The following is a 21879-nucleotide window of genomic DNA, read 5'->3' as shown; positions in this document are numbered from 1 at the left end:
GATGATTATAATAATTATTTTTGTTTTTGTTGTTGTTGCTGCTGCGGCTATTATTATAGTTATTACTATTATTGTTATTATAATAATATTGATGATAATAGTAATAATAATAATAATAGTGATTATGATAATGGTAATGATGGTGTTGTTAATGATGATAATGCTGCTGATGATGTTGATGATGATTATGATGGTTATGATGATAATGATAATAATAATATTGGTGCTGATGATGATTATGATAATGATAAAGATAATGATAATTGTAATAATAATGATGATAATAAAAGCTTCCTATTAGCAATTTACTCGTCTCTTGGCAGGGAAGGATTAGGTGCAACGTTATGTGCTGGCAGCCATAATTTCTTGGCTTAGGGTTGAATGCTGGTTAATTTACTGACCTTTTAACGAGAGGAGATCGTGTGTTGAGTGGCTGTTTAAGGAAACACGGTTTTAGGTTTTCCTTTTCAAACACCTGTTGTCTGTGTTTAAGGTTATTATTCTTTGTTTTGTTTTGCCTTTTATCTTTTCTTTCATTTTGCTTTTTTGTTGTTTCTTTCGCACTGTATTTGTTTATTTATTTATTGTGTGTTCTCTTTTGGTCTGTCTTCCTTTTTTTTCTTTGCTTTGTTATTGAGTCGTAGTTAGGGGAGGGTGGGGGGACCGAGACCTTATTTTCATTTCTTTCTTTTAATTCTTTCTTTCTTGCTCTCTCTCTCTTTCTTTCCTTCTTGCGTTCTTTACGTTTTTGAGTCGTAGTTAGGGGGCGAGGTCTTGTTATTCTCGTTTCGTTCCTTCTCTCTCTTTATTCCTCTTTCTTGCTCTTTCTTTTCCTTCCGTTCTTTCTTTCTTGCTCTCTTTCTTTCGTTCTTTACTTTTTTATGAGTCGTAGTTGGGGGGGGGGGGGCGAGGCCTTGCTGGCCTGGAATCCTGTCGTTTCGTATTTTAGGACTGATTTCGTTTCATTTTTTCCTCTCGTGGCTGCCGAAGACCGTGGTTCTAGTGGGCCGGAAAGGGAGTATGGATGAGGGCCACTGATAGCTTTATTTTTTATTTAGCTAATTGTGTGTTATTGGGGAGCGTTTATATGCATTGATATTCATAAAGGTACCTATGTCTATGTATACTTCACGAACCTTGCTTGCTCGTGAATGTGTGTGTACGTGCATACATGTGTATGTATATGTGTATATGCGCAGTGTGTGAGTGTGTGTCTGTGTGATATGGATGCGAAAAGGCGCTGTTACCCTGAAGGCATGCGGGAGAGAGAGAGAGAGAGAGAGAGAGAGAGAGAGAGAGAGGCGAGGGGAGGGGGGGGGGAAGGGGAAGGTCCCCGGGACGGAGAAGGATGTGGCAACGTCTCTGCAATATCCGAGGGGACCGTATAGCACCGATCGAAGAGCCGGCATTGCAAGTGGAATGTTTTTGTTGTTGTTTTGGGCTAGGTTGTTGTTGTTGTTGCTGTCGCGGCGTCCTGTGCTTTTGTCTTCTTCTTTTTTTTTTTGTCTTTTGCGTTGTAAACATCGGGTAGATGTTGGGCGCCGCGTGTTGTCTTCGTGGAAGCTCTTCTGCTGGAGGGAAGTCTTGGGGACTCGCAGCCGGGAGTGGTCAGTCAGTCACGCTCCCTTTGCCTTCAGATGACTCGCTACGGGCCACCGCCTCCCCCCCTCTCATTCTCTCCCTCCATCTCTTTCTCTCTCTCTCTCTCTCTCTCTCTCTCTCTCTCTCTCTCTCTCTCTCTCTCTCTCTCTCTCTCATTCTCTCCCTCCATCTCTTTCTCTTTCTCCTTCTTTTTCTTTCCATTCCGCCCCCTTCCCCCGCCTTTCTCCTTTCTCTCCCCATCCCTATCTACCCTATTCTCTCCCCCCCTTGTCAACCTCCCTCGTCGCTTTTGCTGCATCTTATTCTCCTTTTCCCTCTCCCCTCCTTCCCTTCCCACCTTCCCCACTTCCCCTATCCTTTCTAACCATCCTTATTCTCTTAACCCTTCCCCCCCTCATCCTCTCTAACCCTCCCTCCCCCATTCATCCATCCTGTATGACCCTTCCGCCTTCCTCCCCCCCCCCTTATACCCCCAAACTTTCCCCCTCTACCCCTCCTGATACTCTCCCCTACCCCCCCTTTCCCCTTTAGTCCGCCGTCGCCGCAACCACGTTGTGTGAGCTCCTCGCCGGGAGTTGCAAGGCCTCACGCGCGCACTCGTATTTCAGGGTTGTGTTGTGGCTGGCCTGGCACACGCTCGAACCTCTGGCTGGCGTGTGGTGAGGAAGGGGGAGTGGGGAGGGGGGAGGAGCGGGCGGGGGGAGCGGCGAAGAGGAATGGCGAGAGACTCCGCGGGGGAAGCTCCTCACGACGGTCGCCAGACGGAGCTCTTCCTTCCTTCCTTCCCCCAAGCTCTTATCCCCTACCCATACTTATCCCCCGCCCCCGCCCCCGCCCCAGCCCTATCACGCGTCTCCTCTACCCCCGATCCCTCTCCTCCCTTCCTACGGTCCCCACCCCCCTTAGCGTTTTAACACATGCGTATGCAAGTGGTGGTGTACTCGGGGTCCATTTAACTGTGGAGTTGCTATGTAGTACTTGACTGTCAGACGGACTGTCACGCGTGCCGTCGGGGGGTGGGGGTGGGGGGTTTGGTGGAGAAGGCGCGCGGGAGTTGCACTGTTGCATTCATGCCATTGTGAAGGACCCGAGAGGAATGTGTTCGTTTGCATGGTGGAGGGAGGGACGGACGGAGAAGGCTGCTAGGTTTCAGAGGAGGGGTTTCACGTTTATTCTTCTTTCTTTTTATTGCAATTGATGGTTTTGGCATTTGCATTGTAGGCGTTGGTGGTCGTGTTGTTGTTGTTACTAATACCCTTATTTGTATTGTATCTTAGCAACTCTGGTTCCCTAGTGGGGGGGGGTTACTATGATTGGTTGTTTATCTGCGTATGAATGTGTTTATGGTATACTGAATATTATTAATTCATACACGAATGCATTGCCCTGCCCTAGCGATCTCTAAACAGTGTTGGTGTTTACACTGGGAATCGTGCTGCGCCGTGTGAGTGAGTAAAAATATCGGTCTACACATACGCACGCGTGGCCTCGCGAACAACAACACTCTAATAGGAAGACACTGCTCGCCATGTGTCAAAGCAACAAGTACCTGTGTCAGTTGAGAGATAAGGGGAGTGAAGCAGGCTTTATCTTCCGAGGGCTTCTTTGCCGCAGAGGAACGTTTTCTTCAAGGAAGCGGTTGGGCTGCCGCAATGTGACCAGATGAATCACTTGATGATATTATCCTTGCTTATTTTATTACCACTTTCAAGGCCTTTGCTTTTCGTCGAGCAAACTAACGTAGAGATGGAGTATCTCTCACTTTTCATCATTTCATCAAGGAGTAAGTGCACAGGAGGGTACTGCATGGAGGGGCAACCCATGGGATTAGAATGAGAGTGAAGCAAGTGGTGGGTGGCAACAGGTGCAGGCGGGAAGGGAAAGGTCAGCTTGGTACTTCCTGTCATATCGCAGGTGTGGGCGTGGATGCCGCAGTTTAAACCGCCGAGGACGACCTCCATCGTGTTGGAATTTTCCCGTCGACCACACGTTTTCGAGTGTCGATTTTTTTGACTTGATGTAATTATGAATCTGAGTAAGTAACAATGTAATTTTTAGATGTTTCTCTTTTGCAGGCTTATCATATAAAAGGATATTCATTTTATGTTAGAGGCTCTTGAAAGTTTGACCCTTGCTCACAGACCTACCAGTTTGGAACGATTGGTATATAGTATAGATTAGTATAGATACGTCGGTGCATGCATTGTGAGAGGTGGATGGAGAGAGGCAGAGTCAGACAGACAGATTGTTTTGACAGGGTAAATGGTTAGATACAAAACATAATGTTAAGTGGGTAATACAGGGCACCTGCCATGTGGATACCTGCACCTGTTAGGAAGAATGGTGTAAATAAAGGAACGCGTCTATGTTTCAGACACCGACGTTCGAAATTACACATCCGCGGTTGTTGTGGCTTGTCTGAGGAAGGTTGGGGGGGGGGCGACGGTTTAGTGATTGTATATATATTACCTGCGTCTGATTCTTATGCTTATGCTTCTGTTGTATTGCATTGTGTTAATTCGTGGTATTTGCAAAAACGGCTTTATATATCGGATCTGCGTATGCGTTTATTTGTGCCTATGTTGATGCTGTTGTTGCTAAAAATATCCGCGAGAGACCAAGGAACGCTTGCTGTGCTGTGAATGCAAGCGGTGGGCGGACTGGGGGGGGGGGGGGGATGGAGGGAGGAAGGAAGGAGATCTCAAGGTCCGAGGAAGCGGGTTATCTCGCGACCTTGCACACCGCCATGATCAGGCCCCCCCACCCCCCGCCTCATCATCTCCCCTCCTTCCCTCCTTTCCTCCTCCCCCACTCCCCTTCCTCTCAACTCCTCCCCTCTTTTTTCCCTCCTCCCCTCCCCCCTCCCCTCCCTCTCCCCTCCCCCACACCTCCTTCCCTCCCCTCCCCCCTTACCTTCTCCTTCCATCCCCTCCCCCTCACCTCCTCCCACCCTCCGCTCTCTCTCAGCTCTCTTCCCTCCCCCGCTCCAATCCTCCCCGAACTACCCCGCACCAACCCTCACCACCCCCACTCCTCCCCTCCAGCGCACCCCCCCCCTTCCCGGACATCCCCTGCAGGCATTTAGGGAGCTGTTGAATGACTGTTGCATTTGGCGTGGTCGTGCATGTTGCGTGAGGGAGGGGGTGTTAGATAGAGAGAGTGGGAGGGAGGGAGAGAGAGGGGGGGAGGGAGGCAGAGAGAGAGGGGGGAGGGAGGGAGAGAGAAAGAGTGGGAGGGAGAGGGAAAGGGAGAGGGAGAGATAGAGAGAGTTTGTGCGTGTGTGCGTGCCTGCATGGGCATACGTATATGCTTGTGCGTTTGGCTTATTGTTAGCCTCCCCCGCGGTGGTGATGTCGTGGTTATTATTAGTTAGCGTGTGTGCTTGGCGGGGAGATATGTATCATTACCGGGTTATTCTCTCCCTCCCTCCCTCCCTCGCTCCCTCCCCTCTTCCTATCATTCTCCCCCCTCTCTTCCTCTTCCTCTCCTTTGCTTCTTCTCCCCCTCCCCCTTTTCACTTATCCTTTCTCCCCTTTCTTCTCCCTTTCCCCCCTTTCCCTCCCTTCCTCTCCCCCCCCCTCTCTCTCTCTCTCTCTCTCTCTCTCTCTCTCTCTCTCTCTCTCTCTCTCTCTCTCTCTCTCTCCTCTCCTCTCCTCTCTCTCTCTCATTCCTCTCATCTCTCTCTCATCTCTCTCCTTCTCTGTTTCTCTTTTTTTCTCTCTCCCTCTCCCTCTCCCTCTGACTCCCTCTTTTATGCAAGTTGATATGCACTGTGCAATATTTGTGATACAAGTGGTTGGCAACACTTTGGTGGATTTTGCCGTTTGTATGGTTAACGCGTGCCATTGTTGCAGTGCATTTGGCGGATTGCAATGAAGCGTGATGGCATTTTATACTGTCAAATCAAGCAGTAGAAGTATTAAGTGCAGCATGGCGTGTAGGCCTATGCACGTTGGTGAGAAGTTAAGATTTGCCTGATTGATAATGTGTTCATTCAGGGTGGGCACTGGCCTTGTTTGGCAGAGATGCGAGTACTGCTCTGTTGTTGGTTGTACTGATTAAGGGTTTTTGCAGGTGTTGTTGTATTTGGGCAGAGCAGTCAGGCACAACGTGTATGGATTTACAAAAAAAACGCATAGTTGATTTGAAATGACGGAAGCGCAAACGCTATTCAAAGTAACATACACTCTCTCATTCACGCACGCACGCACGCACGCACACACACACACACACACACACACACACACACACACACACACACACACACACACACACACACACACACACACACACACACACACACACACACACATATTCGGTACATTACGCTTTGACGGTTGCAATTGCATGTTGCAGGGGGATATAGAAAGCCGTGTGTCTTGTAAGGTATTATGATATTTAACCGCGAGGACGTGAGTAATCATTATTTTTTATTTTTTATTGGCATTTATTTTCCTTTTTTATAAATATTGTTCTTTATTTAGTTTTATTTCTGTGTAGGTTCTTTTACCTCAGTTTTATTTTATTTCTTTTTATGATTTATTTTCCTCTTGTAATGTTTATATTTTACATTTTTTCTCTGTTTATTGTATTTATTTTTATCTTTAATAGTCTGTAAATGTGTCCTTTTATTTATATATATTTGTTTTATCTAGAATTTTTTTCCCATTTCTATCTAGAGATTTTTGTCCTTTCATTTTATTTCCTTGTTTATTTTTATTTATTATCATTATTTTCATTACCTTCTGATATTCGCGTGTAGTTAGCGAAGAAAGAAAAAGTCTTTTGTGCCTGGTCTCTGCGTGCGGGTGTGCGTTCGTGCTTTTCCTGCGTACACCTTGAGATTCTCGACATCTTCGCGTGGAGCTGTCTGCCTGCTTGTCTGCCTGCTTTCCTGCTTGTTTGCCTGCGTGTCTGCCAGTGCCATGCAACTCTTCTTGGCAGGCAGTGTCCTCATCGCTTTGACATTGGCATCAGTGCGCGGTTTGACCTCAGTCGGGTTTTCATTGTCACTTGCCTCTTGCGTCGTGCACCTGCTGTACGGTTTTATGCCTGCCGGGGAAAGTGTCTGTTTATCTTTATGTCGGGTCTGTGTTCTTGCTTTTTCTTTGTTTGTGTTTGTGGTTAGCGGTTCGTTTGTGTGAGGGGGGTATAGATTTGTTTGTTTTTGTTTTTCTGTGTTTTTATTTGTGGTTATTTTGTTCGTCCTTGTTGATGTTCTTACCTCGGTTCCTAGACGTTGCCTCCGTCTGTTAGTTTCCTCTTGTTGTTGTTGTTGTTGTTCATGTCGGCTAGACTTTGAGCTGTGAGGTATTCGGTTTCTGGTTTTATGCAGTGGTACGGTGAAGCGTTTGTAGATAAAGGCCTACAGAGACGTCGTGAAATATGTGTGTGTGTGTGTGTGTGTGTGTGTGTGTGTGTGTGTGTGTGTGTGTGTGTGTGTGTGTGTGTGTGTGTGTGTGTGTGTGTGTGTGCGCGTCTTTCTGTCTGTCTTGTCGTTCTGTCCACTTTTCTGATAACTAATGTAGCTATTGGAGAAACGTTTTTATCACAACTCTTTTTTTTTCTCTCTCTACGTCTTGTCTCTCTCGCCCCCTCACTCCCGTCCCATCTCTCTCCCATACCTCTGTATCCTATCTCCCATACCTTTGTATCCTCTCTCCCACTTTCCTACCTCCCTCTACACCCACTCCTCTCCTTACCCATCTACCCCCCTTTACCCACCCATTCCCTCCCTTGTCTGCCCTCTTCCTCTCCCTCGTCTACACCCCCCCCCCCTCTGTCCACCCTCATCCTCACCCCCACCTCTCCCCCACTCCCCCTACTCCTCTACACCCAGATAGCAGTACCCACCCCCCCTCCCATCCTCGCGGAGTACGTCTCCGGGTGATAAGAGGCACCGAGAGGCGCGTTTCGATGGGTATCGAGGCTGGAGTGGCGGTCGGGGTGGTTTCCCTGCGGTGGGGTGGCTCGCTGATCATGTGGGAGGGGGGAGTGGGGGGGGAAGGAAAGGGGGTGGGGATGGGGTGGCTCGCTGATCATGTGGGAGGGGGAGAGAGGAAAGGGGGTGGGGAAGGGGTGGCTCGCTGATCATGTGGTCTAGGGAGGGGGAAGGGAAGGGGGAGGGTGGGAAAAGGAAAGGGGGTGGCGAAGGGGTGGCGTGTGCAGGTGATGTATCTTTTCTTCTCTGGCTGTCTGTTTCTTCTCTCTTTCTCTCTTCTCTCTCTCTTTCTCTATCTCTTTCTCTCTCTTTCTCTATCTCTCTCTCTCTTTCTCTCTCTTTCTCTCTCTTTCTCTCTCTCTCTCTCTCTCATTTCTCTCTCTCTCATTTCTCTCTCTCTCATCTCTCTCTCTCTCTCTCTCTCCCTCCCTCCCTCTCTCCCTCTGTCTCCCTCCCTCCCTCCCTCCCTCACACTCTCTCGCACAAGCCAGTGAGTGGTGTGTGTGTGTGATGGCGAAGTAACTTGTGTCCAACTCACGGACTCGCGATTCGTGTCCGTCACCATGACACGCCGACATGCATTTCCTCGTGTTGCCTGGAGCATCATGAACGTCATGCAGTTCTCTTGTCCTTGCGGACGCGTCACAGGCAAATTTTTGTTGTTATTATTATTATTATAATTATTATTTTTTTATTTTTTTATTTTTTATTTTTTTACTATTGTCAGTATTTTTATTTGTTATTCTGATTATTATCATTATTATCCTTATTGACTCTCGATGCGGGAAATTCGAAGAACCAGCAGACTGGTGTCGTCCTGTTCTGGAGAAAGGCTAAGGTCCCGAACGATAGCCCATCCGGACCGCCAACCAACCCCTGTGGTACAACGGTGCTCGAAGAGAGAGAAGATGGGGGGTGGGGAGAAGAGGAGGTCGAAGAGAGAGGAGGAGAGGAAAGGAGAGATGGGAGAGAGGTTAGAGGAAAGGAAGGAGGGGAGGAAGAAGAGGAGAGAAAAGCGGAGAGAGGGAAAAAGGGGGAGGAAGGTGTGGGGAGAGGAGAGCGGGAAAGAGAGGCGAGAGAAAAGGGGAGAGGGAAAAGAGGCGAGAGAGAAGAAGAGAGGCAAGAGAAAATCCGAAGAGCGGAGAGAAAGAGAGAGGGGAAGGGAGGTGAGAGGAAAGGTGTTGAGTACGAAGAGAGGTCGGCGTAGATCCAACCGAGGGTTCGGGCGAGCGTACCCTACCGTGCCGCGCGTGTAGGCTTCGGCGGGAAGGGGAGGTGAAGGAACGAGAGAGAGAGAGAGAGAGAGAGAGAGAGAGAGAGAGAGAGAGAGAGAGAGAGAGAGAGAGAGAGAGAGAGAGAGAGAGAGAGAGAGAGAGAGAAAGGAAGGGAGGGAGGGAGGGAGGGAGGAAGGAGAGGGGAGAGGAGAGGGGGGGCGCCTGTGCGTCGTCTTCTGGTCGCTCGTGGCACGTGACACGCTCGCCCCGCCGGCTGGAATTGCCAGGGTAGGGGAATGCCTTGACGTGGTTGCGTATGTGTGTGTCTGTCGTCTGTGTCTGTCAGTCAGTCAGTCAGTCAGTCAGTCAGTCAGTCATCTGTCTACCCTTTCTGTCTGCGTGCGGGAGGGAAGGAGGTGGAGGTTAGAGAGGCCAGTGCTTTGTGTATATGTGCCCCGCCGTCTCACCCTCCTCCTCCTCCTCCTCCTCCTCCTCCTCCTCCTCCTCCTCCTCCTCCTCCTCCTCCTCCTCCTCCTCCTCCCCCAACGTCTAAGGTTTTCCCACCTCGTCTTTGTCTGAGAATTTGGATTCTTGCGCGTGTGTCATCGTTTTACCAAGAACATGTCCCGAGCTGCGGAAGAGGATGAGCACGGGGAGGTTGCGTCGTGGGTTGAGAATGGACGAGATTTATATTGAGACTTACATCGTACATACGCGCGCGGGCACTCACCAACACACGCGCGCACACTCACACTCAAACTCACGCTCACATTCACACAAAGACACTCACAGTCACACACTCACAGTCACACACTCACAGTCACACACGCACAGTCACACACGCACAGTCACACACGCACAGTCACACACTCACAGTCACACACTCACAGTCACACACGCACAGTCACACACGCACAGTCACACACGCACAGTCACACACTCATAATCACACTCAGTCACGCATTCACACACACACACACACACACACACACAATTACGCACACAACCACACTCGCAATCACACATGTGCAGAGCAGTGTTCTCCACAGCAGCGGGTCGCTCTGGGTCATAGAGGTTCATGCCGTGGCATTTCGTGAAAACGTGGAGAATATACTCGCAGAAAATGGATAGAGAAAATGGAAAAATGTTCCGTGCGTGTGTGGGTTGAGAAGGTGTAATTATTACTGTTAAGTTTTGGTTACATTAAGCTTCGAGGGAACATCGGGAGGGGTTAATTAATGGGAGGCCAGAAGAATGAAAAGAGAAACTTAATGTCGAATCTGTAATCGTTTGCGCATGTATTATTTTCTTGCTATGCATTCAGTCGTTATTGTTGTCATTTGCAAGAGTATTAGATTTTTTTTGAGACTTAGGCCGCACTCCAAGGCAGAGCCATGACTGCTTAGTAAATCGGAGAGAAGAGCATCAGTCTTCCGGCCTCTCTTATCTTCATCTCCCACCCCTGTCCCCTTCTCCCCAGCCACCGCCACCACCCCCTACCCTTGTCCAGCGCAACTGCCCCCCCTCCACCCTTCACTAGCTCTTCGGACCCCCCACCACCCTTCTCCTAGCTCTCCTGTCCCCCCCCACCCCCTCCCCACCTAGCTCTTCCGACTTCCATTCCCCCCCCCCCTCCTCCAGCACTTCCGACACCCTCCCCCTCCTTCCCATCCCAGTGTCGTTTCCGCCACCATCTACCCCCTCCTCCTCCTCCTCTAATTATTACCTTCCTCTCTCCTCTCTTCCTATGCGTCTACCTCCCTCTCCCTCTTCCTTGTCCTCCTCTTCCTCCTTCTCTTCCTCCTTCTCTTCCTTCTTCTCTTCCTCCTTTTATTCCTCCTCCTCTTCCTTCTCTTCCTCCTCCTCTTCCTCCTTCTCCGCCTCTTCCTCCTCCTCCTCCTCCTCCTCCTCCTCCTCCTCCTCTTCCTCCTCCTCTTCCTCCTCCTCCGCCTCTTCCTCTTCCTCCTCCTCTTCCTCCTCCTCCGCCTCTTCCTCTTCCTCCTCCTCTTCCTCCTCCTCACTGCTTCTGCGAAATAGGGAACGACATCGCGGTACGAGATGTGTTTGTATATTTTCTTTGTTTCTATAGTCGTTTGGTTATTTGTTACTTTTTTCGGAGGGGGGGGGGGTTAAGAAGAATATTTTGTTTTGCTTTATTGTAGATCGTGTTATGTATGTATAATTATTACCCAATGCAATTTGCAGAATGAGAGGGGATGAGTGTGGGACAAAGAGAGAACGAGAGAGAGAGAGAGAGAGCGGGGGAGAGAGCGGGACAAGGGAGAGAGAGAGAGTTCAGAAAATGGGGAGAAGGGTGGCAGGGCTCCGGTGGGTGGGAGGGGGAGGGGGAGGCTAACCACTGGGTTCACGGGTATCGATTCGACCTAGTTGAGGGAAGAGCAGCGCCGCGACGCCACCTGACGGGCTCGCCATCCCGATTTCTCTCCTCTGTCCTTCCCTCCCTCGCTATCCTCTTCACTCTCTCCTACTTCTTTTCCGCTTCCTGCTCCTCCCATCCTTCCTCCTATTCTCTTCTCTCCCAGTTCCTCATTCCCTCTCCTCCCTTTCTGTTCCTCCTTGCTCTTCCCTTCCCTCCCCGTCCTTCTCCTCCCTCTCTTCTCTCTCGTTCCGTCTCGCCCTTCTCTCTCCCTCCCCCTCCCCCTTCCTCCATCCTTTCCTTTCTCTCTCTGTTTTTGTCTTGGACTTTGTCTGCTTCCGCCGCTCTCTTTCTTGACACATGACTACCTTGCTGCTTTTTTTCACACTACTCTCCTGTCTGCCACCTTCCTCGTTGCTCCGCTTTGCTCTCTCTCTCCTTCTCCTCTCCTCTCTCTCTCTCTCTCTCTCTCTCTCTCTCTCTCCTCCTCTCTCTCTCTCTTCTCTCTCTCTCTCTCTCTCCTCTCTCTCTCTCTCTCCTCTCTCTCTCTCTCTCTCTCTCTCTCCTCTCTCCTTTTCTCTCCTCTCTCTCTCCCTCTCTCTCTCTCCTCTCTCTCTCTCTCTCTCTCTCTCTCTCTCTCTCTCTCTCTCTCTCTCTCTCGTCTCTCTCTCTCTTTCTCTTTCTCTTTATCTCTTTCTCTTTCACTTTCACCTTCTCTCACTTTATCATCTTTTCTTTCTCTCGTTCACTCACATCTATACTCGTATTTTATGACAGTTGGGATGAGTCATAGAATCATGATTCCTTTCTTTCTCACCGAGAATTTCTGTCAGAAAGATGGAGTGGGAGTAGGGGTGACGAGGAGGGGGCGGGGGAGTGAGGGGGAGGGGTCGAACCAGAGTACGTGTTCTTTGTGGGCGGACTCTGTAGTACATGATGACCCAATTCGACCTGGCTCCGTGGGTGACCCTTTTTTGTGTGTGTTGACCTAGATCGCCCCCTGCTGACGTGTCACGTGGGTGATCGGCCGAGGGTCTTTGTTACTGTAGGTAGAGACTTTTTTTGGGGGGTGGGGGAGGGAGATTTTTTTTGGTTTCCTAAAATAGGTGGATGGTTTGATAATTATCTAATGTGTTGACTTTTTTTTTTTTCTTCGATTTGTTCGTTTTTGTTAGGGACGCCCAGAGAGGTCTTTGTGCGGCGAACATTCCTCAAGGATTCTTTGTCGTAGGGACGTAGTCTGCCCGGATGATTCTTTGTTACGTAGACTTCCACTGAGAATTCTTTGTTCATCAGGCATATCCAGCCAAATGTTTGTTATCAAACGGTTTTTCGTGTTCTCAAACCTTTCTTAGTAAGATGTTCCATAGATAATCCTTCGTAAACCCAGCGTGCCCTAAGAGATCTTTCTGGGTAGATATTCCCAAATATTTTCTTTGTTAAGTAAACACCCACCGCAGTGCCTTACTTTGTCTTACATCCCTTGGTTGTTTCTTTGTTATTCGTGCATCACCAAGCAGTTCTTTGTTGAACACGCTTTTCACCTGATAACTCAAATAGTTCTTTGTTGAACGCGCTTTTCACCTGGTAACTCAAACAGTTCTTTGTTAGACACGCTTTTCAGCTGGTACCTCAAAGATTCCTTTGTTGGACACATTTTTCAGTTGGTACCTCAAACCGTCCTTTGTTAGACACGCTTTCTAGCTCGTACCTCAAGCACTTCTTTGTTAGACACGTTTTTTTAGCTGGTACCTCAAACAGTCTTTAGTTAGACACGCTTTTTTAGCTGGTACCTCAAACAGTCTTTCGTTAGATACGCTTTTTAGCTGGTACCTCAAAGTCTTTTGTTAGATACGCTTTTTTAGCTGGTGCCTCAAACAGTTAGATACGCTTTTTTAGCTGGTACCCCAAACAGACACGTTTTCCAGCTGGAACCCCAAGCAATCCTTTGTTAGACATATTTCAACTGATAACCTCGTCGTTAGCCAAGTACCCAAGTGAGAAATGTTATTGGTATTTTTTTCCATAGACATTTGGGATTTCTCGAGAACTTATTCATTTTCTAGGTCCCTTTTTACCGGAGTTCCCGAGGGTAATGGTAGCCTAGATTTTGGGCACCGCGATTGGCTTTCCAGGTAGCGTGCGCCACGACTCAAGGAAACGATGGAGGATCTTTATAATTAAATGAAGTGATGTTATATTCCAGGGCTTTATTTTGTTATTGGTGTGTGTGTGTTTGTTTGTTTTAAGTGTTTTAGTAAATGACTTGAGTGCTTGGCATCGTTTATTTTCTTGCTATGCATTTGCAATCTTTTCTGTTATTTGTGTTTCCATGACCCCGAGATGAGCGTGTGTATATTTTTCTTATGGAAACTTTTCCGTTTGCACTTGAGAGTATATGTATTTGTTTAGTTGTTTATCAGTTTTATTTTGCGTTTTGGTGAGTCACAGAAGGTTGGATTCTGTGTATGGGCTTACTCTTACTTTCCAGCCGGACATTTTCTGGTGTATAATTGCCTGCACACCCGCCAGGGGGCGTTGCAATGCACACCTGTAAGGCCTTTGTGCATTTCCCTCCAAGGCCTTCAATCTCTCCTTCCTTCCCTCACCCTACCACACTGCATTGCAATCTCTGCCCCACTCCCCCATTGTATTGCAATTTCTTACCCCCTTCCTTCCACTTCATTGCACTTTCTTAGCCCCTCCCCCACTTCGTTGCAATTTCTTACCCCCCCTCCTCCTCCCACGTCGTTGCAACGCAAATCCATCTTGTTATTTGTTTTCTTTCATTCTTTCTTTTTATTTCTTCGTCGCCGCTGTTGCCCCCCCCCCCCCCGTGCCCGCCCGCCCCGCCCTTCGCGTGGCCCGAGGCTCGTCTTGGCCTGCCGTCGCGACCTCCTCCGCCGGCCGCTGACAGGGGGCGCCGTGCCATTTGGCAGGTGCGCGCGGGGAGTCAAGGTCGGCCTATGCGCGTGCCTCGTGGGCGCGGGATTCTTGTTTCGTGTCGGGATTCCTGCTGGGGGAGAGATGGAGGCTTAGGGGAAAAGGAGGTTTCTTTATTTCCCCTCCCCCTACCTCCCTTTTTCCGGTTTGTTCTTGTTCTTGTTCTCCCCCCCCCTATACCGGGCTGCTGCTTCCTTCTTATTCTTATTCTTTTTCTTCTTTTTTTCTATCTTCTATACCGTGTTTCGCTTTCCATACTCGCTTTGTCTTTTTCTCCCCCATACTGGATTGCGCCTTTCACCATACCGGCTTCTGCTTGTTTACAATATCTGCCTGTTGCCGGGCACGGGGAGATGGAGAGAACTTGCGCGGATATGCAGACGTCATGAAATTTCGCTTGCCTGACTCATTGTATCACGAGAACATGCATCATCCTCATCTTCACCCCCACCCCCACCTCATCATCACCCCCACCTCACCATCCCCACTTTCACTCCCACCTCATCACCATCACCCCGACCCCTACCTCGTGACCGCCTTCTCATCACCCCCACCCCTACCTCATCACCCCACCCCTACCTCATCACCTTCACCCCGACCCATATCCCCCACCTCCCTACCCTCGTATGCTTCCGGGAGTCGATAATCGCTTTTCAGATGCCGGGGCTCGCTCGTCCTCGTATTTTGCATATTTAGTTTTGATATTTTGAGTTGTGGAATCTCTCCCGAGGCACGAGAGGTTAAACAAAAAAAAATGGGACCTTCGTTATTGCCGCTGCATCTCTGCTTCTCCTTGCCTCCCCCTCCTTCCCCTTCCCTCCTCCCTCCTCCCACCATCACTGACTGCAACCCCCCCCCCCCCCCGCGACCCCCAAAGTAGTGTGAAGGTTGAGCCAACCCGTGACCCCCTTTCACCTCCCCCCTCCCTCCCCTCCCTCCGTCACTCGCTCTCTTCCTTTCTACTTCCATCAAGCTCTCTCTCTCTCTCTCTCTCTCTCTCTCTCTCTCTCTCTCTCTCTCTCTCTCTCTCTCTCTCTCTCTCTCTCTCTCTCTCTCTCTCTCTCTCTCTATTCCCCTTCCTCCCCTCTCCCTTTTTTCTTCTTCCTTTCCTCCTTCATTTTCTCCCTGATTCATATAACTCTTCTCGATTGTATAAATTCCCCTTCTTGTTCCTGAGTCTCTCGTTGGCATTTTCAGTGGCCTTCGGAAGTGAAGATCAGGTGAGATCAGGTGAGCTGGGGTTCTTCCAAGCTGTGGAACTTTCACTGCTTGTTGCACCAGAATGAGCTCCCCTTCTCCCTCCCTCCTCTCTCTCCTTCCCGTCCCCTCCCTCTACCCCCTCCACTCCCTCCTTTCTCTGTCTCCACGTCCCCTCCCTCCTTTCTCTGTCTTCACGTCCCCTCCCTCCTTTCTCTGTCTCCACGGCCCCTCCCTCCTTCTCTGTCTCGTCCCCTCCCTCCTTTCTCTGTCTTCTCGTTTCCTTCCCACTTCCTCTCCTTCCTCCTTTCCCTCCCCTTTCCCTCTCCTTCGTCTTTTTATTTTATTTATTCCCTTCGCCTTTACCCCCTTCTCCCTCTCTCCTTACTCCATCTAAAGCATTCATCCCCACCTGTAACCTTGTTTTTTCACCTTCCTCTCCTTCCCCCTTTGCTTTCCTCCTCCTCCATCTCCTTCCTCTTTTCCCTTTAACGTTTCCCCCCTATCTTTCTTCTCCATTCCCTACCCCCTCCTCCTACGCTTTATTCCTTCCTTACCTCCTAATTGCCAATATTGTAAAAAAAAAAAAAAGTTAAGGAGTATTAGTGTATTATCCAACTCCGCCTTGCAAATCGGGAGGCCGGATGTTCGGATGCAGCTTCTCGACCGGCACCTCCGTCCTCCAGCGGGAGCGGGTTGCGAATAACAATTTTTGCTGAATGTTACTGGGCAGTCTCTCCCTCTCCCCATTCCCCATACCCCTCCTTTCACATCCCCCACCCCCCCCTTGTGATGTGGCAGACGTGTGTGTGTGTGTGTGTGTGTGTTTTCTTGGCATCGGTCGGGATGGCACCGCGACAAGGTATTTTTGGGTTGTCGGCGCAACATCGCGTCATTGGTATTATGGAGCTGGACGCCGTCGCCAAGCGTGTGTTGCACGTGGGGTTCCGGTTGTGATTGCTCTCGCGCTCTCTCTCTCTCTCTCTCTCTCTCTCTCTCTCTCTCTCTCTCTCTCTCTCTCTCTCTCTCTCTCTCTCTCTCTCTTTCTTTCGCTTTATATATATACATATATATATATATATATATATATATATATATATATAAATATATATATATAAATATATATATATATATATATATATATATATATATATATATATGTATATCTCCCCCCCGCCATCTTCCTCTCCCCTTTTTCTCTATCTATCATTGAGGCAGTATTTTTCTCTCTCTTCGGCCTTTTCTTCTTCACACGCACTGCACTCTCGGCCAGTCACTTAGGCCTAACGGCATTCCAACGAGAATCAAAGCTTACGTAACTTTCGTTCGTCTCCGAACATAACGAAATGCCTCTTTTTTGTTTTGTTTTGTTTTGTATTTCAAAGTAAATGATTGAGGTTGCTGGTGACGTGTTGAAGATCGCCGTAATTGCATCAGCTGTTTGGGAGTCGCGGAATCTTTTTGGTGTATTGTTCACTATATACTGTTATTTATCTAGCTATTGGTGTTCTTGTTGAGATTTTGTTATTACTGTTGGTGTTATTTACATTATTTATGTTTAGGGTTTAATTAGGGATTGGGTGTTATGTTTAGTCACTACTGGTACCTATTTTTTAATTTTTGAGATTACAATCAAATCCGGAGGAAGCTTTTTTCTAGAGAAAAACTGAGTGATATTTTTTAATTGATATTATTTTAGGGCTCATTTCATACATCCAAAACTTGTCACCTAACACAAACACACAATATGTACTTTTTACAGTTTGATACAGCCACAAAGTATTGCAACTTGCACTCATTCTTATGAGTCTTTTCAATTATTCTTTTATAAATCTTCGCAAAGTAAGGAATGGTCAATATTATACAAGTTTAGTGAACATTGTAATGCCTTCTCTGCAATGTATAATCCAGTCCTCTATATTATGTGCCAAATGTATGCAACTTAATGTTTTGGTCATGTAAATGATCATAGTAGTTTTCTGATCACCATTACAGCCCAGTATTTAAGGAAGTAGGCCCACCATGAAATTGTTCTTAGCCTTAGTGCTAGCTTTTAAACTTCAATTTCAAGTGTTAAGTAATTAAACCTATATTTATTCATAATCTATAGTGTAAGACATTTCTTCCCCATGTAAGCCTAGGTGGTAACTGTTCTTGTTTCCTTTGTAGGCAAGATGTGTGGAGGTGGTGTGGTGAGCGCTCGAGGTCCCCGCCCCCCTCAGCAGCTGCCGCCGCGCCCTCTCTGCCTCCATCGCCGCCGCCGCCGCCCCCAGTAACCCATAGCATCATGACCACTGCCTAGACCCTCCCCCCCTTCTTTTTTTTTTCTTTTCCACAACCCCCCCACGTCACCACCCCATAGCTGGCTTTCTCCTCCTCTCCCCTCCTCCTCCCCTCATCCACAGCCCTTTCCCCCCACTAGTTCTCTTGGTAACTTTATACTCGACCTGCTATGACCTACTGTTGCTCTACTATACAAAGTTTGCACGTTTTTCTCATACATCCATTATCTATATATATATATACACATATATATATACATACATAAAAGGCTCAGGAAAAGAAGTAACCAGTTTGTACAATTAACAATCATAACTTTGCAAAGGCCTTCATTACTTGATAGTCTTTTGGTTTTTTGATGATAATACCCCCTTTCTCTTTACCCACACTCACCCCCTTGTCAGAATCCACTGGGAAGGTTGTGCTACATCATCGCTTGTAGCCTTGTCCTTTTTGTTATTAATAAGGCCCCTTTGGTGGTTTCAGCAAAGAGTGGAGCTTTTGACTCTCCCTAGCCACAGAAAGAGCACTCTCTCGTCTAGAGCCTGTGTTCTAAGGCTCTAGATTGAGAACTTTACCCATCATCTCATCATGCCCAAACTCTAAGAATATACATTTTCTTTTTTCTTTTTTTCTTTTTTTTCCTTCCTTCCTTCGAATTTACTTTTGGGGATATTTATTACTTTTGGCCTCTGATTTACTGCCACCTGTCCCCTAACTCCCACAAGTACATCTACTTAGCTTGGTTTCCCTCTGTCTCATAATAACGTTTTTGATAATTGTGTTTTAGTGGTTCCTAAATTCCAAATCCTTACACCTCATTTACCATTTACACTAGTAAGCTCCAACCCCTCCCCACCCAAAAAAACCCGCCTATATGTGATATCATTTTGATGACGACATGATAACGACAAAAATTATCCAAGACCCAGCACTGTTTAAGGTGGGTCCCCAGGAGTGTAATCTGGGTGATGAAAATAGATAATTTAATTTGTCTGTGTTCAGTGTAACACATTTCATGAGGAATAAGGCTTTGCATGTTATGTTATTTTTAGAGATATTACATGAAAATAAAAACTAGAATTGTGTAGACTCCTCACAACAGTTTTATTGGATTTGTAGTTTTATTGCACAGACCTGTCAGTGTTGAAGATGGATATATCATTAGACCTTTCTAAGGTGAAGGCAGCTCTTGGTAATAGCAAGGGAAATAAAACTTGTAAATTGTTTTAATCTGACATCTTATAGTAATTTAATGAAAATTCAGATCTCAAAAGAAGCTGTATGGCTAATGTGCTTTATTTTATAAATCAAAAGCCACAAACAGCCTTCCTAACTCCCAGAAATTCTGAACCCTAATCCATGGTAAACCTCCACACAGTTGTTATGAAGCTTGTACGGTGTGAGTGGGCGCCATCACTGGTGGTGGAGTGGCTGTGTGGGGAACTGGAGGAGCGTGGCATCCCAGGACCCACTTATGCGCACACCCTCCTCTCCCTCCTCCACCACCACTACTGTCCCCATCCTGCCCCTACGACACCCATCTCTGCTTCCACCTGCTCGCCCATCGGCACGGGCAACTACCAGCACCCCCTCTCTCGGCGCCACCTGGATGACTTTGACCTGCGCGACCTAGACCTGGACGATCTCCTAGGGCACACCGCGCATCCTGACGCTGATCTTCCTGACTTTGCTACGTTTTCAACACAGCAGGTGATTTTATTGCTAATTTTGTTAGCCTTTTTTATTATTTTTTAATATATGGGGCATGTATACTTGTAGTTTTGTGTCTGTTGCAGATTTTAGTGCACTGATTTTTAATAGTAGATAGATTCTAGTGAATGTTTATTTAATTTCCAGGACTGCTGGTTATAGTCTTTGGAACTCGAGCTATATTGCTTCCCATTTTTAGCCTTGGCTTTTATTGGTTAATATCATTTAAAGTGATTCACATGTTGGCCAAAATAAATAAATATCAGGAGAAATTTTTCCTTCTCTGACTCGCTTGGGGAGAGGCAGTAAGCAGTGCCAGAAAAGAAGGTATATTTTTTCTTACTCTTGTTCTTCTTTGTCTTTTCTTATCCTTACATTCTATAGTTTTTTTATTCGTTATCAGGAGCTTTTCAGTTAACGTGCCCAGTTTCATATAGGACCTAACCACCATATTTGTATATTGTCACATTATCACATAATTATCTTTTTAGGGTGATTACATAGGGCAGAGGCTCGCATGTTGCAATGACATTAATTATGGCTCTTACCATGGAAGAAGCAGCTAAAGGAAACCTCATGAACTTTTGATATCCTAATATTTTCTCTTTCTCTCTTCTTCCAAAATGTTTTTCCAATGTTGCTAGATTAACCCATTGGTATCAAGTACACATAGATCCTTGTAGTTTTTTTGAATTTGGTTTTCACAGAGGTGGCACCATATGTGCTCAGTTTTCAAGGAGGCAGTTAGTAGGCTCTACATGACCTCAGTTCACTTTTTTTCCCCCCAAATGATATTAATATTAACTGTGTTATTATTGTTGGCATTAGGAACATGTTAGAAATACTAATAGCAATAAAAAATATATATATATTTTTAAAAACAAGGATAAACAGGTGAGATAGGTAGGACTAGTAACTGACTCTTTGGTGACTTAAGTTCTTGTGGAGCCAAAATTAATAAACTAAAATCAGTGGACGTGGCATGCATATCCTCTTGGGGTCAGTGGGTTAAGCATGTATTCCTCCAAGTACAGAAATATTAACAAAATTAGTATATGTTTTGTTTTATTTGTAATATTAATTGTAATAATTCAAATACATCAGTTCTTGGAAATTTAATTTTGTTTTTTTGAATTACTTCTTTTCGTTTTACAAATGAGACATGTCCGGATATTCTTAGTGTTGCATTTATTATAAAACAACTTTGTGCATTTAAATCCACAAATATGTTCATGTAATTAAGCTTGTACGTAGATATGTCTGTTTAATTTTATTCAGGTGGTGATAACTAAAAGTATTATTACAAACATATCACTTCCTTCTAAATGTATTGTATAATTATTTTCCTCATTTTTGTATATACTTGCATTGACATGAATGTGTGTCTATATATATATACATATATTAATTATGTATCTTTAGGTATGGTGGTGGGTGGGTGAATTATGTATCTATAGGTATGGGAGGTGGGTGAGTGAGGACACAAAAGCCTATGCCTCTTGCTGTGCCAGTGAATGATTGAGTGATAAATACTATCCATATTTTCTTTAATCTTGCTAGTTTTAACTCTTGTGGGTAACAGTAGGGACCTACATGTCTTAAAACCTGTAACAGTATATGTCTGAGTATTGTAGGAATATAGGATTCAAGCCAAATATGTGTAAGGTTAATATGTATATACACATCTTTGTTTGTCTTAGATTTATGTGTTGTTTACCTTCTAGTGATCCTAATTTTTTTAAGGTATTAAATGTCAGCCTAGGCAATTGGTGTATGATTTAGAATATAGCAAAATCTATATATTATATGCCATAATTACTATTACCAAAGAAAATATAAAAATAGAAGTTTTCTTTCTTCTTTCACCTTTTTTTCTTGCTTCACAATTTCTCTTCTCTTTATTAAGATCTACTCTTAGTGTAGCATCATGATCTAATATCCTTAAACGAGAAAAAGCATCACTTGGAAGTTTATCATTGTTATGTAATTGCGTGGATATTTTGTTGCTATAAAGTCTGTGATTGTTTTATCTCTATGCTGTGGTAAATATGATACAAGCTAATGGTCATTAACATTTTTGAACATATTCACTTATTGTTTCTCATAATATAAAAAGAGAATAAAATACTGTGATACTATAAGAACAGTCTGAGTATGTCTGTATATATATTTATACACACACACGCGCGCGCGCACACACACACACACACACACACACACACACACACACACACACACACACACACACACACACACACACACACACACACACACACACACACACACACACACACACACACACACGCATATATACACACACACACGCATATATACCACACACACACACACACACACACACACACACACATACACAACACACACACACACCACATACACACACACACACACACATACACACACACACACACACACACACACACACACACACACACACACACACACACACACACACACACACACACACACACCACACAACACACACACACAACACACCCCACACACCACACACAACACACACACACAACACAACCAACACAACACACACACACACACACACACACCACACCAAACACACACACAACACACACACA

The 21879-nt window shown here is 46.3% G+C and overlaps 1 protein-coding gene across 5 annotated transcripts in view; it reads left to right on the top strand.

Moving 5' to 3' along the window:
* LOC119568390 overlaps window positions 1-21879 on the top strand; it is a 58693-nt gene that overhangs the window by 21300 nt on the left and 15514 nt on the right. For 4 of the 5 annotated variants that reach the window (XM_037916883.1, XM_037916886.1, XM_037916885.1 and 1 more), the window contains exons 2-3: window positions 17444-18497; window positions 18936-19267. In XM_037916883.1, coding sequence (XP_037772811.1) covers window positions 18941-19267 — 327 coding nt within the window. In that variant the 5' untranslated portion in view covers window positions 17444-18497; window positions 18936-18940. The remainder of the gene's footprint in view (window positions 1-17443; window positions 18498-18935; window positions 19268-21879) is intronic. The other variant, XM_037916884.1, reaches the window with a different exon arrangement.

This window comes from Penaeus monodon, chromosome 43 (assembly GCF_015228065.2).
Source record: "Penaeus monodon isolate SGIC_2016 chromosome 43, NSTDA_Pmon_1, whole genome shotgun sequence".
Classification (NCBI taxonomy): Eukaryota; Metazoa; Arthropoda; class Malacostraca; order Decapoda; family Penaeidae; genus Penaeus; species Penaeus monodon.
The sequence above is the reverse complement of the archived record's forward strand: the minus strand, read 5'-3'. Positions and strand labels throughout refer to the sequence as shown.